At 44.5% G+C, this 19082-nt stretch overlaps 1 protein-coding gene across 1 annotated transcript in view; it reads right to left on the reverse strand.

Annotated features, from left to right (window-relative positions):
- Positions 1 to 4772: 4772 nt before the first annotated feature.
- RhoGAP1A (Rho GTPase activating protein at 1A) overlaps positions 4773 to 19082 on the reverse strand; it is a 139526-nt gene continuing 125216 nt past the window's right edge. Inside the window, exons 17-23 of the mRNA XM_077653296.1 lie at positions 18761 to 18858; positions 17581 to 17748; positions 15182 to 15291; positions 14324 to 14463; positions 11430 to 11564; positions 10816 to 10921; positions 4773 to 10138 (exon numbers count right to left, since the gene is read on the reverse strand). Of these exons, the coding sequence (XP_077509422.1) occupies positions 9898 to 10138; positions 10816 to 10921; positions 11430 to 11564; positions 14324 to 14463; positions 15182 to 15291; positions 17581 to 17748; positions 18761 to 18858 (998 nt within the window). The 3' untranslated portion in view covers positions 4773 to 9897. The remainder of the gene's footprint in view (positions 10139 to 10815; positions 10922 to 11429; positions 11565 to 14323; positions 14464 to 15181; positions 15292 to 17580; positions 17749 to 18760; positions 18859 to 19082) is intronic.

Raw genomic sequence — 19082 nt, forward strand, 5'->3', positions numbered from 1 at the left:
ATCGGCACCCCACGCGCGCAAAGGATCGCTGTAGGCAGCAGTCTGGTGTGGTGGTAAAACCCGAGCGTATATCTGTTTACATGAAGAAGACTGCACGCTGACTCGCAGACATGCAATCGATGTGAAATAGGGGGCATCGCTGTTTGGAGGGGTGTGATAATATTCCGCTCGAAGTTCGCTTATTTTATTTTTGTCACGGCAATGAAAATCAAATGAACTTGAGAACTTTGACCATAATTGAAAGTATCAGTTAAAAAGAAAGAAACCATCGGAAATTTTCACTTGCAACTAATTCAATTTTCCAATTGTGTTTTGCCCTTAAGTTTGACCCGACCAATTGTACCAAAATGGACCGAAGTGAACCCATTAGATACGGGGCAGTTATTGCGTCCGGTATACATAATTACATTTGTACCTCCCAACAAGTCGTACGAAAGAGACACTGTGAGAATATTGTGCACCATAATAAGGCGAAAAAAAAAAAAACTTGTGAGGGCTACTGGGAGTCACTCGCGTTACGCGGACATTGAAGGGAATTGATGTAATGAGAATTAAACGCTGTCACGAAAATCAAGTCAAACAAACACGCATCTCACACACAAAAGGGATGACAATGAACCATGTTTTCACTTACCAGTGTTTGGTTTCTCTAGTCCTGAATAGATACCGAACAAAGCAAACTCTGCTTTTGTTTAAGGAGAGCCACGCACCTGCCCCCTGCAAGGGTCGCGCGGACAGGAACATCGCTTCATGCGGTTACCGCTTCATAGCTGAGTGGAAAATTGAAAATTGGTTTTTGAAGCGAAATCTTCACTACGTCAGGTTTTCAAGAGGGTAATATATTTCCGTTTATGACCTTGAAAAGCTTCAGAGGCCAAACCGTGCAGCAAAGTCACGTAGGCCATGGTGGCGCATATATGCCAAACCAAGATGTTGAGCTACCTCCCAAATCCCTCGAAGGTCAAAGTCAAGGTCGAAGGTTGAGGAGCTGGGACAACTAGCGATGCTGTATGACGGTGACGTCATATAAAAAGAATTTGAGTAAACAAGCACATCAATCATGGAGATGAATACTCTGCTTGGCAACGGGGGCGGAGCCACCGTCTGTGACGTAAACGGAGAGCTGTTTATATATGCCAACGGCGCGCCGGTGGGGGTAGAGCTTTCTATCTTTGCTCTCCTATTCATTAATTTTAATTTTTTTTAATTGGTTTTTGGGGAAAGGAAATGGCGCAGTATCTGTCTCATATATCTTTGGACACCTGAACCGCGCCGTAAGGGAAGGGATAAAGGAGGGAGTGAAAGAAGGAAGACTATCCCACTTTCAGCACGCGGCACCGAGCGTGGCTCGGTTTGAGCCAGTAGGCAGGACAGTGCACTTTCCTATTCTTTCTTCCTATCAGCAACAGCAGTAGCAGGTGGGGGTAGAAACCGGTTTTCGATGGAGGAGGAAGAACATCCTGCCGTGATAGCGCGCCGTAAAGCGAAGCTGAAACATTTCAATGAGACTAGGAAGAAACGCCGTGCCGAAGACAGAGAAGAACGTGCTACACGCGTCGAGAAACGACGGAAGAGTGCTACTGCGAGAAAAAAAAAACACCAGAAAGTACTTCAGGCGGTACGTCTAACGAGCGACGCAGAGTTGGATGCTTCTGTTCTCACCAGGCTTAACCAAAGCTAAACCGCAGCTAATTTTTGGGGATAGGAAATGGCGCAGTATCTGTCTCACATATAGAGTAGAGACTAAGAGAAGAAAGGAAGAAAGAGGTGCCGTAGCGGAGGTCTCCAAAATAATTTCGACCACCTGGGGATATTTAACGTGCACTGACATCGCACAGCACACGGGCGCCTTAGCGTTTCGCCTCCATCGAAACGCGGCCGCCACGGTCGGGTTCGGACCCGGGAATTCCGGATCAGTAGCCGAGCGCCCTAACCACTCAGCCACCGCGGCGGGTCAACGAGCGGAGGCGAGCGCAACGACGAGGAACGCGGTGTGACGTCATACCAAACGGCGGCGGCGAGCGCGCAAAGCACAGTAACCGTCTCACATATCTCGGTGGACACCCGAACCGCGCCATAAAGGAAGCTGTAAAGGAGGGAAGGAAAGAAGAAAGAGAAAACTGAAAATTTAAAGTTGTATTTTGAGGAAAGGCGCGGCGCTGCGCAGCGGCGGAACACCTGTGGCTCGGTGATACTAGTGGCGCATGCGCAGTTGTGACTAGGGAGCGAGAGAGAAATGCGCCGTGTGTCGTCACTGCTCCTCGCTCATGCGCAGTACGGCTCTCTAGGAATTACGCCAAACTTCTCACCCTGCAGCCAGTAAAGCTTTCGCTGTAGAAAAGCTTTCGATTTAAAAAACGCGCGCTTGCCGCCAACGCGGAGGTCACAGTACCCGCCACAGTGGATCCCCAGGAGGTCGAAATTAATCCGGAGCCCTCCACTGCGGCTCTTTCTCTCCTTCACTCTTACCTCCCTCCCTTCCCTCCCGGCGCGGTTCAGGTATCCGCCGAGATGTGAGACAATACTGCGCCATTTCCTTTCCCGAAAAAACTTTTTTCGAACGTGCGCTGACATCGCTAAGGCGCCCGTGTGCTGTGCGATGTCAGTGCATGTTAAAAAACCCCAGGTGGTCGAAATTATTCTAGAGCCCTTCACTACAGCACCTCTTTCTTCCTTTCTTCTTTCACTCCCTCTATCCCTTCCATTACGGCGCGGTTCAGGTGTCCGCCGATATATGAGATACTGCGCCATTTACTTTCCCCGAAAACCAATTATTTTTTTCAAAAATGGCGCAGTTGTCTCACACCTCGGTGGACACCCGAACCGCGCCATAAGAGAAGGAAGGTGGAAGTGGACTTCTTGACACCTCAATCGCGCCACGATGGAAGGAAAGGTGAGAGTGAAATATGTGCCATAGTGGAGGGCTCCGGAAGAGACCGCACAGCACACTGACCTCTTCTGAAGAGGACGAGGGAAAACTATTTAAAGAAAAAGTTTAGACGCCCCTATAGCATGGCCGGTTCGATCAGTCAGACAGTCCGCGGGCTGTGTAATCTGAAGAGCCCATGGTAGGGGCGGGGGTGTGGATGGGAGGAGCGCGGAGAGGATGGACATTCCCAGAGGTAGTGGTCGAGGGTAAGTGTTATGGCGTTGCAAGTGCGCAGTTGGGGGAGTGGGGGGTCTTAAATTTAAGAGACAGGCTTAATGAGGGTATGGAAAGAAGTGTGTCGGGATGATGGCGTAAAGTTATCGACTTCAGAAAGCTTCGAGGGTGACGACCCCAGTCTGGGACTCCACTGGTCATCGCCGCCGCAGTGGCCCCTTGTGCGATCTCATGCTGTCACTCAGAGTGATCGCTGAGCAGAGTAGCCTCTCACTCCTCACTGACACGTACTCGCAATATGTGCTCTGGGTATTAACCCTGTATTGGAATCGGAAGGCCAAACGCCACTTCAGGGTGCCTTCCAACATCAATTAATCGTCAAACCAATACCTAAGAATACGCTTCGAGGCAGACACGATGGGAGGCGAACAGCGAGAGCTGATGCGTTGAAAGTCGAGTATGACTGCAACCACCATGCAGTATACTTAGATGCAGCTAAGCAATAAACCTACCACAAATTTGTAGTATGTGCAGTGACTGGGGAAGGAGGAATAATTAACATGGCTGTGGTTAAAGGTGGCTCAACTCACCTGAGCCAGGAGATACAGAGTTAAAGCTCTGTTAAGCATGGTTACACACGGGTTAGCCTTGGTTCATCTTTATTTTTTCAAGACTTCAGCGAGAGCGAGCAAATGACGTGATGCATCACGTGCACCAAGTGCAAGAGCAAGCACCCAGAGCGGCGGATGAGACTACTAAGCGCAAGAGTGAATCACGTGACATATCACATGCCACAACTGGCGAGGAGTGGCCAAGCAGCAGCCAGCGCAGCGGCGGATGTAACTACCCAGCGCGCAGCTATGGAGTATGTCGATGAAGAAGATCGAGGCACCTGCCACGTGCAATTTTGCTCATGCGGCGCTCCTCCCGTTAGAGGTCAAATCCAAGAACCAGATGACCTTCAGGCTCAGCATGGGAGGAGTAGAGCTTTTCGCTCTAAAAGCTACAGCGCGTTCTGGCAAAACTGTACAGTGCCGCCATTAGACAGGAGAGTGCCATCGGAACTTTTGCTGCTTTTGCAGTGGGCTTGGTGCACAATCGCCTGGATTGCAGCTGCAAGCGTGCGCCACGGCCGCATCCAATTCAGCCGTGTTCGCGGGCTACTCTCATCTTCGCCTGCTCCCACCTCCTCCCATTGGTGTTAGCATTGGAGCAGGCTTGGTGTCAGCACAGTTATGCGAAATGGTGCAAAATCATACGTGTAAAATGTGTAGGACAGGTACGTACTCCTTCCTACCTCTTGTAAAAAGGCCAACAACACCCCGTATATGTAGTTAGAGTACTCCAAGAGGTCTCACTCGAAGAAGCATTCTACACCTAGCATGTGGAACACACTAAGCGCAGACTACCGTTGTGACCACTAGTGGTTGGCAATTATTATACCTCAGCAATCTGCACTCTCACAGCCTATCCTAAGGGTGTACGTTCCACGAATCTCTTTACTTTCAGCCGCGTGATAGATCGACAGACCTCTTTCACATATGAACTAAGTGTGCAATCAATGAACCCTGTAATGGGAATAAAACTCGGGATCCACACTGGGCTGTGTGCACACAAGAGTGCTAGCGGCAGAAGCAGTAAATTCAATGGGCCACAAATGCACAAGAAACAAAGTCCACTGGCTTTATTAAAGAGTATATGTACAAAAACCTCCCATCACCACGTCATGTACACTTCGTGCTCCACTGTCGTACACTATTTACAATAAACACTACAGCACAACTCTCTTTGAGGCAAGACTGGCTGCATCATGCAGCAAACTCAATGACACAGTAATAAAAGTCAAAAGAAATTAAAGTCAAGTTAAACGCACTGATGTGAACTTGTAGCGTCACCCAGGCGAACAGTGATGCATGTGGAAGCCACACGGTTTGAACAAAAAACAATGTTCCTAAAAATAATCTATGTTCCTCATGACACAAGGTTTAACGAGCCTTTTCTGATAGATGACCATTTCAAACAAGTGCTATTGATGACTGGCACCTTGATACCACACAATCCTGAATACTGAAAACAACAAGAGTCCCAACAAAGACTCTTCGCATTATGCCCACAAAGAAATTGAGCACTGCAGAATGAATATTCTGATGTTTTGCAGCTTTGTAGTTACTAAAATGTTTCTTCTTTTTCCCTTCCAATTATTAAATGAAGAAAAAGTTGAAGTGTTAATTACTGTAAGTGCCAAATGGGCTTGTGTTGGTCTTGTGTTGAGCTCCTTCAGAAAGCCTAAAACACAAAGTGTAAGATTGCACTCTGGTCCCTGAAAGCCACAGGATGTGGAATATAGGTTCAAATCTGCAAAAGAAACTGTGAAAAAGCAGACCAATTCTTAATGCTGCCAACCTTGCATTGATATATGGTCCCAAGAAGAGCCTACATCAAGGTGCCCAAGACAGGCTTTCTTATACATAGAGGGAAAGAGTGGAGTTCTATGATGGGTATTCCACATCTAATCAGTCAATTTAAAGCTAGAAGGCTGTTTGGTTTAGACCTGGACTACCACAGAAGGCAACCATAAGTTATTTAACTGACTTGTCACAAGACCATGATCCAATCTGAAAGCATGCTTGATGGCTATGGCATTACTACACTGAGGCTAGTGATATCAATCGATATTAAAAGCACCAGGGAGTGAATGCTTGTGCCTTTAGGGCACTTGCAAATATAAATGAAGGTGCTGTTGCAACAGCCTCTGCTCAAGTTATGAAAGCCTAGGTACAATACGATTTGAAATCTACTGGCATATATTGCAATAGAAAAGGTAAAGCCAAACCAGTTCACAGCAATCTCAAAGCTTATCTGGCGTGCATAATCTTCCAGTGCACACGCAATCGAATTACACCTATTTCTGCTAAGGGCTGGATGGTGCAGAAAGAGTAGAAACACCTAGAAGCAGCAGCACGAATCATTCCATTCCTTTTGTGTCTAATGCATGAACTTAGTTATGTTACACTGTAACTGTAAAGTCTAGTTAGTAAATGATTATCCTCTGAAACATGAAGTTAAGAAGAAAATGTCAACATTAAAGCGAAGGCATGGATTCACACAAAAGCATTTCTTTCGCAGTTATAGTGAGCTAAGGACATAAGTGCAGGCCAATGTATGTTACATCAGCTTGCACCAGCTACAGTTGCATAGTACACAGACACTGCCTTGGTAGGCAAAGATGTAAAGTCAGAGAAAAATGCTTGCTTGAGGTCCATAGTTAGTGTTTGAATAACACAAAAATAAAAAAAATTTAGCACAGAAGTTCGATCCGGAAATAATGGTTAAAGCCCAGAACTGTAGTTTTTTGTTCTTTTCCATCTTACTACCCTATTTTTGCATTGTTTTGTCAAAATCTTCAACAGAAACACAAGTATCTCCTTTGAAAGACATGCGTAGAGAAGGCAGAAGTGGGAAGACTGTTGCTCAAAATGACCGAAGCCGAAAGTTGGCACAGAAGATTCCCGTTTTTTCTTTGATGCTGTAATGCAACCCTGGAGTATTAATTTTTTTATCTTTATCATGGAAGATGTAGCTCCAACCTCAACTGACATTCTCAACCTTCTAGTTCAAACTGCTAATTATGAAACTGAAAATGCAACTAACTGCTTGATCTCCCAGTTTGCATTTCCTAACCTTTGTGAGACTGTACAAGCAACTCTGCAATGCCTGTTTAACTTTTAGGTAGAAGCCACACATTCCATTTTTTTTTTTTAGCAGCAGCTGAGAGCTAGCTGCAGTTTGATGCATGAATGCTGATTGCAAGGCTTTCCATTTGTCCTTGGTTCTTTCATAGAAAAATGCTCGAAGACCAGCATGCAATGCTGAATGACTTGGTAAATGCTGTCACTTTATTTTCTAGCAACCCTATGTGCACAATACTGAACCTCCACATCGGCCAGTCTGAAAATGCTTGCTCTAAAAATTGGGAAAAATCCTGACATAAGTTATTCCAGCAACGTGGCCAAACAAGAATTGGTAAAAACAAACGTTTGTGTAAAAAAAAAGTGAACTGCCAATGAATCATGAGTGCAGACCCATGCTTTGAAGAGAGCCTTAAGCCCACTTTATCGTTAACTCCAATCCTGTAGGAAACAAAACATGAATTGCGCATGCAACCATGGGCTTAGTTACTGTAGCAGAATTTACAGCTTCAAAGCTCAGTCTTTGCAGCTTCATAAAAAGTCTGATGAACTATTACATGCTCGGATTAAACCTCAAAATATATATTTTCTGCACTTCAGTATGGCAGTTTGTCATTTTATATATATAATCATTAAAAAAAACACTGCCAACAGTAATATGTAAGTAATTACAAAGTCTGACATTGAGTAAAGACTATGATTTGGTCCATGTTCTGGTAGCAGGAAGCCTGGTGTCACACTATATCATGACACAGTACATTTCAGTGAAAATGTGTACATTCAAAAGCATGTGGCAGTTGTTGCTGTTTTTATGATTTCCAACATGGGCACTAAAGGGTACAAAGACTGGCATCCATCCTTCAAAGCCTCACTGCAAGAATGGGAGCAAAATATACAAAATACTGTGCCCACAGCTTCATAAGGCAAGTCAGGCACACAATGTACAAAAGTTGGTTCGGCGCTATCCACGTTAGTTATTTACAAGCAGCATGATGGTGTACTTCTGTCATGCATACACTGCACAAATGTTTAGCCTGGTTAGCATCACGATTAAATGCTAAAAGCAACAAAAAGGTCTCATTATTCTGGCAGTAAACGTAAAATTACAATACAGATGCAAAATAAAAACAACTGTTCATGGAAACATACATGAATACTGTTTGTCAATAAAAATAACAACAAATCACACAACAAAGAAGTGTATTTCACCACTAAGTGGGTTAATGGGGACTGGAAAAAAGGCTTTTCAGGAAATATCATCCAGCAGAATGATTTTGCTGCACCACCCTTCATCAAATTCTTTTCTTTTTGTTGAACGAAACTTATTACGAGAGTGTACAAAAGTGGCCGCTGGTGTCCCAAGCAGAAATGCACCAAGATGTATTCATTCAAGTTGGCAGTAGTTACTGAAACCTCGAAGCATGAGGTCATAAGAATAAAAATGACATACCAGAATGGCTGTAGCTTGGATGTTGTTAAAGCACATGAAAAGCACCCCCCTAGGGTCAGTGTTCAAAGGAACTCTGCTAGACGTACGGCATATCATTATATAATGTTGCTGCCATGAGCAATACGACAGCATACTAAGAGTCCATAAAGGATAACAAAAGTAGTGAAATGAGACAAAGCGCAAAGCATTTAGTATTCAAGGAAAAGCATTATTACTATCTTTGTCTTCCATAGAACTGAGAACCCTAATGATAAAAGAGTGATTAAAACCGCATTTTTAATGCTTCTTTTGATGGACCAAAGAAAGGTCACACGTTAGCAAGCAAACTGCCAAATAAAAAGAAGAAATAGCCTGCGTTTCACCTACATTCTGATAATGCAACATGAACACCAAAAAATGAAATATTGATCAATACTAGCCATGCATCTTAACATGGTCAGCAAAAGTGTGATGGAAATACACAAAGGTTAAAAAAAATTACTGACAGTTCATACCTAAAAGCAACAAGACTGAAATGACCTAGCCAGGGTGGAAGAAGCCTCGACCAGGGGCAAAAACCAGCGACACATGGAGACACCATGGCAACTGTAAGGATTGTAGACTAGTCAAACAGACACACGGTAAAGCCGCCACAGCTACAGAGCTATGAGTGATTTGTTACAACAGCAGACAACGCGTCCACATTGGCATGTTAAAAGCAAGGAGAGATGGAGGGATTTAGTGTACACGGCAAGCAGCCATACTGTTGGTGCGTGTCGAACCTTCGTTGACTAACCTGCCTGCACAGCACTGGTCTAATGCATGGCATAATGTGAAACACACACATGGAAGAAATGTTCCTGCATGAAAGGTGAAAAGAACAGCCAACAAAAGGATGTGCTGCTGCTTAGGAGGCAGCAAAGACCAAACACATAAAATACACCTTGGGCACATTGAAAGTGAAAATCTAATGGACGCTTTACATTCTAAAAGCTGGTATAATTATATGCCGTGGATTAAGCTCAAGAATACCACTTGCAACAAAGCGCCGTAAGGAGCTATACCTGCTTCTTCTATGAGGCCGCAGAAAATTAAATGGAAGTAAAGCACTGGCCTGATTCCCAGACACATGGCAGCACACTGCAGACCTTACAGCAGAGAAACTTGATCTGCACTGTAACATGTGTCCTGTGCCACAGGGCATGGAGGCACCATCAGTGGCGGTGTTCTTACCACTGCCAGTGATGCTGAATGCAGCTTTAATAACCACAGCACTTCCAACGCATCACAGGTGTGTTCTGTCACCAGCTGTCTATTTATATATAAAAAAATCAGGACGTATGCACGTACACACACATACACACACATACATGCGCATTCACAGGGGGGGGGGGGGGGGGGGGGGGGGGGGTAAAAAAAAAAGCTGAAGCTGGCTGGAGCAGACACACACACACACATCCACTGGGTAAGTCACACTTCACAAGCAGGCAACGTTTCCGACAGCCGTGTGAAGAAAGCGTCATAAAGTTTGTGGCTTTTCTCTTTCCATGGCTCGTCGGCAGCACAGAGACGCGTTCTAGCTGCATTTCAACAGGCTGTTGGCAGGTCTCCTATACTGCTGTTCGCATTTATAATCCTCCGGATGCGGCACACGCACACCACAGGGTGGGAGCCTCTCATGCTTCTGCAGTGGGGGATGCTTCTCGACCATCGACAATAAGGGACAGCCCTGCCGCTCGCCGCCGCAGAAAGAAGTAGAGGATGCCGGCCTGTGCCATGACATCCACAGTGCTCGTGGTAAGCAGGTCGCTGGGGTTTTGGCCCACTGCGCCACTGCAGGGACGGATTATGGAAGGTCCAAACACTGTGGCCAGATTGTGCAAGGACATCTTGTTCTGTGCTTCATTGGAGTTGATCCTGTTTTGGGCAGAGCATACATGTATGCATTACGGCGGGAAGGGGGCAGGGGGGCAGTCACAGAGGAAAAAAAAATAAGAAATGTGTTTGGAGATAAGAAATGTGTTTGGAACAATGCGGGCAAACAATGCATCACCTACATTCATGTGATGGTGCTTTTCATGCTTTCCATTCTGTTTCACTATACTAATAAAGCAACACGTGCCATTATACTATGTAGCGGATGATAGTGTTAGAAAATTGGTTTTCAGACTGTCTTGGCTGTCAAATCACATTGAAAGTCGTGGATTAAGCAACAAGCAATCTACTTTACTTCATTTATTGTCCCACTGCTGATGAATTAAAGCACACAGACACAACTGTCAGATGTAGAGTGCATAAGACGCACAACAGTCTTGACATTAACAGTGGTGTCCAAATGGAGGCCTGTACGGCCACAACTACAGCAATTATATATCAAATGGCGCAGCTTGGCGCAAATGGTGCAACATTCCCACCATTGCTAGTAAATTTCCTTACCAGATAGGCAATTATGACTACTTGCTTTACCCAGGTTGCTTAACCAAAACTCCTTTTGCAATAATGATTCTAGCTAAGTGAAATATCAATGGAAACAATACGTTTAACAAAAAATGGGCAGACAACTATGGCAGAAGTTTGAAAAGAAGCATGCTTACTTCACCATGTGATCAATTAGGAACACAGTAACGTTTTGGTTCACTTCTGGCAGTTTGCTGAAGAGGCTCAGAAGCATGTTTTTCTTTTCCTCTTGGTCGTGCTTACCTGGAGAAAAAAAGATGACTGAAATGACTGACAGACTTGATTGCCACAACCCTTTTCTAAACAGCAGCATCTGTAAGGAACTCAGCTTAGTAGAAAAGATTGTGTAGATAAACTTAATTAAACCAGAAGCTAAGTCTAGATGAGCACCCAATTCTTCTAGCATGAAATTCTTTTAACTGTTAGTACCATTGTTCTTTTTTGCAACAGTACTAAGGTTTGCAAGTCAAGTTATGTAAAACTGGCCTCAAACCTGTTACCTAAGGGGTTGTTTGGGTTGATGTAACCTTCTACTTAATGCAGCTCAAGCTATTTTGCTAACATGATTTTCATTCAGACAGTACCTCGCTGCACCTTTAGCAAAGCATGCTGCACAGCCATTACCAAACCATTGCTTGCCATAGCACATTTATAAATTCATGCCATTGCAGTTTTATTTAGGCACAACAATGTGTCATGCACCACAACTGCATCTTACAGTGCTTTCATGTTTCACACAAGTGGTACTCACTGAATGCCTCAAAAAACTTTGGATATAGAGCGTCGGTGAAGAGAGCTTCAGGTAGTTCCCGCAGGTACAGCTTGAGCAGGCCAGTGACATTGTTGATGTCGACCTCCTTGAGAAGCTGCTCTGCTTCATAAGGATCTGTGGGACATTGAAGTGGAAAGCCAACAAAAAATTCATTGCATTGGTAATGATGCCCACGGTTCGAAAAAACACAAAAGTTGCAGATATACAGCCTTTGTCCGTAAAGTACCGAGACTGAGTCCATTAAAAAAAATGCGGTTAACATTGAAATCATTTGTTCCGCACCCCTTCGAAATAGTCTTCCTTCCAGTCTATACACAGCTTCCAATGCTTCTTGAGGTCTTGAAAACAATTGGAAAACGCTTCTTTTGGCAGGGCTGTCAGCTCTTTGACGTGGCGACATGAATGACCTCCATGCTCCCTATCCAGCGACCTTTTAGGGCTCTCTTCACACGAGGAAACAGGAAAAAATCACACAGGGAGAGGTCAGGCGAGTATGGCGGATGGGGAAGTACAGTAATGCTGTGCTTGGCGAGAAATTTTGTCATGCTGAGAGCAGTATGCGGCCTTGCATTATCGTGTAGAAGGCTCCACTGTCCAGATGCCCATAAGACAGGACGATAGCATTGCAGTGCATCACGTATGTGTTGGAGCTTGCGGATACAGTCGCCGACCGATTTTTCGGACTCGAAGGGACCCGAAAAATGGCCCGAATAATCAAAAAGTCTGAAAAATCTGTGAAGTAAAAAAAAATCACTTTATTGAGATGAAATCGGCTTAAAGAAGTCACAAATTTTGCCTTGCGGCAAATTTCTCTTCCTGGCGATGATTTGCACCTGTATTTGTGCCAAAGTTGTGCTTTCACTGTACACACTAGACAGCAAGGTCACAGCGTTTAGTTGAATTCTTTGACGGACCCGGCGGCACCGGCTGTTATCCACAACACGAGTGTGCACCACACCGCTCGTGAAACACACGCAAAGGCAAGGCACTTTTCATTCAACGCGGTGGAACCGCCAGGCGCAATCACAAAATGGCGAACAGATGTAACTTTGTGAAGATGGAGTGCCACTCGGTCGACATGGTCGGAGAAATCAAAGTGACCAAACGGCGATTGGCGAACGTATGAGACCCGCCACGGTGGCTCAGTGGTAAGGGCGCTCGGCTACTGATCCGAGTTCCCAGGTTCGAACCCGACCGTGGCGGCCACGTTTCGATGGAGGCGAAACGCAAAGGCGGGTGCCCCTGGGCTGTGCGAGTGCACGTTAAAGATCACCAGGTGCTTGAAATTATTCCCGAGCCCTCCACTACGGCACCTCTTCTCTCAGTCCCTCCTTTTATCCCTTCACAGTTCAGGTGACCCCCGAGGTGCCGCTGCTCCTTTCCCCAACAACCAATTTTCAATTTTACACACGAGACAAGCGATAACCACCCGCAACAACGTTGGCGACAAAAGCAAGTTGATGGCAATGACAATCCGACTGCCACCTCGAAGTGTCAGATCGCAGGGACCTCTACTGGCAAAAATGAGATACCGAAAGTATGTCAAGCCAATCCAGCTGCAGAGTAAATCCACCTCAATCCAAGATGGCGCCTTTTGCGCTGGCAAAAAGCCGATAAGATGGCCGATTTTGGCCTGCAGGCGACTGAAATTAGTCCAAAAAATAGAACTTTCGGACTTTTAAGTTCGAAATATCCGTCGTGAATATGCATGCGCTTCTATGGGGTGACTGACGCCGCCTCATCGAAGTCCGAAATGTCCTATAAGTCCGAAATATTGACGTCCGAATTACCCGTCAGCTACTGTATTTAACTCCTGATTCACTGTCTGCCCTTGTGGGACGAACTCATGGTGTATGACACCTCTGGCATCGAAAAAAAAACTCATCATCGTCTTTGTTTTGGTCTTCTGTCGCCGCACCTTTCATGACGCCGGAGGGCTTGTGGACCGCCGTTCGGCGCAGTGCCTCTTTGTTTGAGGATCATAATGAAAACACCATGTCTCGTCTTCAGCAATAATGCTGTCAACGAATGCAGCATTCTTCTCTGCCTCGAAGAGCAAATCAGTGCTCACTGATGCCCGCGTGTCCCTCTTGTCCTGTGTGAGGGAGTGCGGCACATGTCTTTCATTCGGCTTTCGTTTATCATGCAAAATTTGCTGGCATGTTGTCTTACTAATGTCGAGAGCATCTGATAGCATGCGGGCTGTAATGGTGCGGTCTTGTTGTACGATTTCCCTGATCAGAGCCACGTTGTTTTCATTCCGTGAGGTTGAAGGCCGCCCCTGCCTTGTGCCATCTTCCACAGACGCTCTCCCCGAAATGAACCTCTTGTGCCACTCGAAAACTCGTGCCCGCAATAATGTCTCGTTGCCGTAAGCATCACGAAGGAGCTCATACGTCTGTGTGGCTATCTTGCCAAGCTTTACACAGAATTTTATGTTTACACGCTGTTCGAAATGCACGTCCATCTCTCCACATTCACTCACAGTACAACGCACGGATGACTAGTGACAACGTATTTTTCTTCATGTAGTGCAGTCTAGCGGCTGCCACAGCAATTAACATAAATAGCTCAGGTTAGCCCGAAAAGATGGCACTACACATACGCACCAACATTTGTTTTGGGGAATCAATTCTAGAGAAGAAAATAAATCAGTCTCGAAACTTTACAGACAAAGGTTGTATTTCGATTTCGCATCAAGTTAGGCAGTCTCTATAAAACCTGCAAAGCATTTTGAGAGCACGTATTTTTTCCACATAATGAAGAAGAACACATAATGAGAACACATGAGAGAACACATAATGAAGAAGTTTGAGTTTAGTGTCGCAACCAAGCAACAAAGAATTCGATCAAACCGGGTGCTGTCTACGTACCATTCTCGAACGTCCTCTTCAACCTCTGCAGGTCAGATGCCGAACCAGACACTCTGTACAGCCCTACCTCGTTGATTCCTCGACGCTCGACCTCCCTGACGCATGTAGTGATCACAAAGGGCACTGCGCTCTTTTCCTTCCTGCAACGAGAGTTTGTGAAAACTTAATAAACTTTATTAAGTAAGCTTGTACTGCTAAAGCAATAGGAGGTGTTTTCAATAAATGCTTGGCGTCAATTTCTGCTCTGGCAATTTAGATCCGCGGTGTGTGTGGCCTACTGGAACACAAGTTAATTCTTTTATTACACTGGACATGTTGTACCTCGGCTACTTTGCTTCTGGGTTTTACGTTTTTTAAACTTTCAATGTTAAAAATTGGGCTTTATTTGTTTCATTTTGATCATCAGGAAATAAGCCTTCTCTAAAAACTGCTCCATGATGTGGGTTCTTTTTGGGTCACGTTTACCAGTCCAGAGAATTACAAATTGTTCTTGTTAATTTGGGCTAGCTAAATTCCAACCTCCAGTTTCCTCAAACCAATGGTTTTGGTCCAAAGAACATAAAATGTATTATAAAAGCTCCTATAATTTAGACCAATTCCTTGTCCACAGGTATGTGAGCTCAAATTACTGAGATTCAATTGTATTTTTGCCAACTAAGGTATTGAAAGTCACAATCATGCTCTTAAACTAATTTTCTTTCAGGTACAGTTTATTATCCCCAATAACAACACAGAAATGGCATGTTGCCCTGAGGAAACAAACAAAAATGTGTAGTACTTCAAATTTAGGGCTACCATGCTACCTCAAAGCACCTAAAGGAATAAAAGATAAAGGACAAGATGGACAGAAAGACTTACTTGCAAACCTGTTGCACCTTAATCCCAAAAGATCCAACGGGTTTACACGATGGAACTCTCTGCAGACCAACATCTGAGGAGTTGTACTTGATGCTGAGGTTGAGCGTGAACTGAGAAAGAAGAAAAAAAAGGAAATTGCAAGGCCTTAATTAAACTTAAATATGAAAGCTTCAACAATAAGAAATACAAAACTATACGGGACTACACTGCAGATTATATCAGACCCCAGGTGAAAATCTTCAACTGGAAATTCAATTGGGAGTACCTGGTTTCAACTGGGAGTAACTGGCCCCAGTTGGATACCAACTGGTACCAGCTGGAAGGCAACTGGTTCCACTTGGAAACCCACATGGAGCCCAACTGGTCCCAGTTGGGGACCAAGTGGGAGGCAATTGGTCAAGTTTTCCACCAACTGGGAAACATCAATTCCCAGTTGAGAGTCAAGCAGTCGGAACTGGGGACCAACTGGGAAGTAAGTGGTTCCATTTGTGGGTCAAGTGGGAAGCAAAAATTCCCAATTGAGGGCCAACTGGGCAGAACTGGTCGTGGGTTAAAACCAAATGGTAAGTTTTTTTACTGCTTGGAGGGACATCGAGAAGGAACTAAATGCTGCTGCGGCTCAGCACATTGCACAGTCATTAAGCGCAGAAGTGAATGTAATGCAAAATTAGATGAAAGCTGGCTTATTGGCGAACATCATTCCGATTGCACTGTGTGCACTGCATGTGAAAATGCCCGTAGGCACTCTCCTGGCGAATAACACCACTTTCCTCAAAACATGTGTCGACATGCATATGCTGCGAAAATATCGTGTGCACGCATTACTGCTTATTTTTTTTTTATTAAGCCTGTTCTTTTTCTGTCTCAACCCGTTGTGACATAGACGTTTCGGACATGGTAACATTATATTTATTTATTTCTTTATAATTGCTGAACCATCCCAAAACGATCTTCCAAGACCGTGACTTCCGCGACATGCCCCGCCTTCAGCCATCAGAGGCCCGGGTGCGGGTGTCATTCTCGACGCCGCCATCGCGTTGACGTTCGTAACATATTTTGCCAATAATAGCACAAACTATGCATGACAATTACAGCTATGAGTAAAGTAATTCGTTACAATTTAAAAATTATTAACTTATTTTTTATGCTAGTGAAAACAGAGTAGTAAGTAAAAAAAGTTTCCGAAACGAGCGTCAGTTTCGCACACGCCGTCCGTGCTAGGGTAGCCATAGCGGCAATGGTCGCGCGGATGACGTGTGCAATTTCTCATCGTGTTTGCGAGAACATTGTGTTTGAAGAACCTCGACATAGAATTAATTTTTCACATACTATTGTTGGTGACATTGTTCAGCAGTTCTTTCCTTGATGGTGCTGAAGGAAGAGAGTTTGCTTGCTTTGACTACTCGGCGAAGTGGACGTACCCGTCAAAACCAATTAGGACTACAAGTCGTTTTCACCGGATGGAATCATGCCCTTTCCAGGTGCATACTAAGTTCGCTCATTGAAGTGTATTTTATGCTATTTTTGCGTTCGTAATGAAAAAATTCTAACGCATTTAGTGGCACGTTATATTTTTATGCTAACTCATTTGGCTGTTTTTCCAAACTCGCTGCTCATTGAAACAAAGGCTGGTGATGTATGCAACTGATCTCTACTATACGAGAAGTGGGCATGCGTTCGGATCGTGTGCCGAAGTGTGTGTGGAAGCGAACTCCGCTCAGCACGATTGCGTCTTAATGCTGCAGAGAGCGCCCCTGGACGGCTCCTAGACTTGCGTGGGTAAAGAGCGTAAATTTTATTTGTACTCGCTGTGTGCGATTCTCTTGTTTGTCACCTATAAAAATGAACTATTATGTTTTGTTTTGCAGCAACCCTGACCTATTGGGCTCAGCGAGAAGATTCAAGATTCAGTGAAGGTGCAAAGGGCAATAAACATTGACGCACTCAAAACTTATCTTCAGTGTTTTGAACTCCCGTGACGACCATGTACACTCGCTCACTCAAATGTATTTGAGCTAGATAGAGTGCTTGGACGTCCCGATGCTTCTGTGGAGACGTCTGTGAATGGGCTGGTTGCATTAGGCCCCCGCCGCATCTGGGATTGCAACGGGTCCCAGATGCATCTGGGATTGAAATGGGTTCCAGTTGCATCTGGGATTCCAACTGGTTCCAGATGCAACTGGTCCCAGTTGCAACTGGAAATCTGTTCCTTAAACCAGATGGACTGGGACCAGTTGGAAACCAGTTGGAAATTTTCACCTGGGACTAGATCTTTAAGTTACTCTGATGTGCTCCAACAGCTGCATATATGCATTAAAGCAAACAGCATCGAAGTTTGAACATGAACAGAGTGTGAACATCAAGAGCAAGGAGGCTCCATCTAAATGAAAGAGACCTACGTCCTGCAGGCTGAAGGATTTCTCCTGGTACTTGTCCGTGAGCCAGGAGCGGCTCAACTCAAAGGCAGCCTTTCCTCGCAGTTCAGTGATGGTCGTGCCATTCTTGATTTGCTCCTCGTAGCAGAGGATTCGGAGGGTTTGTGACCCATCCAGGTCAATCACAACTTCCTGCACCAATCCAGAATGAAGACAGTGTCAGCAACATTGCCCAAACCATCAGCACCTTCAGAAGCGAAAACATAAGCAAAGAAGGCAATAAAAAAAAATATAAAGACTGCCAAGTACTTCACTTTAATTCAGTTTGAATAAGTTGCCCTAAAACCTCCACCTGCAGTGCTCGCACAAAGAACAAACACAAACCTTTATTAACTAGTTAGTTATATTGATTTTAATGGTGCAAAAGCAACTGACCAAAGTAAAAACTAATGTCAGCAATTATGCATGCACGTGATCACTTGACATTGCACATTTGATACTGCATTGCTCAAAGGGTAGTATTTATGTAATGAGTACATGGATAGGGTACAGAGGCATTTATAGAAATTATAACACAATTACATACTTTAGTGGATAACATAGACCAAGAGAAAATGTGTCTAGGCATCTCCCATGGGACGTCTCACGGTGGTAATGGTGAACACAAATGGCAAACACCATGAGTGGAAGGAGCAGTGCTATTGAAATTTCAGTTGTCGATCTTGAAATGAATAAAACAGCCACGACACTGAAACCTCAGAATTAATCATCTCTAAAACTATTTACTTCAATGCAAAACTGAGATTCATGAAATGGCCCTGCCATGTCCTTCTATAAATGACTAGCCCCGGCCACCGGTTCTCTTATGTTTTAATTAAACACCGAAAATGTTACAACTACACATAACATTCGTTCCCAGCTTTAATGTCCAAAATATCAGTATATATTCATTTTATGAGAAACCATTTTTGTATTCAAAGGAATCCTCCAAGGTGGAGTAGATTTCAGATTAGGGGGTTACCCATTATCATCCACCTCAACAAAGCCAAATAAAGGAAAGCTATGCAGTTTTCTCATGGACTTCAAAGATGAAAAATTTTCCCTGGATCGAAGTCATGTGGCTGAACTTAGGCGGATGCTGACGAGCATCCACCAATGTGTCATTTTAATGACTAAACCGCCAGTGGTTTCAGACAGCACCCACCTGATTAAAGTTGGGCTCCATTGTATTTTGGCATATTTTCGTTTTAGCCTTCTTGAAGAAATGCCCATAGGAGTCGACTTCAAAGCAAATGTAGATGTCTGCAAAAAGAAATAATAAGCTACTTCGTTCCTCTTGCAACATCAAGGGACAACAAGAGAGATGCTTAAAATAGAAGCCATATGTTGCGCAGGCAGTAAGACATTGGTAACACAGACAAAAAAGGATGAGGAACTGCAATAAATAAGGACAAGAATGGTTAGGTTTGGTTTGTGTGGGTTTAACATCCCAAAGCGACTCAGGCTGTGAGGGACACCGTAGTGAA

This window comes from Amblyomma americanum, chromosome 2 (genome assembly GCF_052857255.1).
Source record: "Amblyomma americanum isolate KBUSLIRL-KWMA chromosome 2, ASM5285725v1, whole genome shotgun sequence".
NCBI classification, from domain to species: domain Eukaryota; kingdom Metazoa; phylum Arthropoda; class Arachnida; order Ixodida; family Ixodidae; genus Amblyomma; species Amblyomma americanum.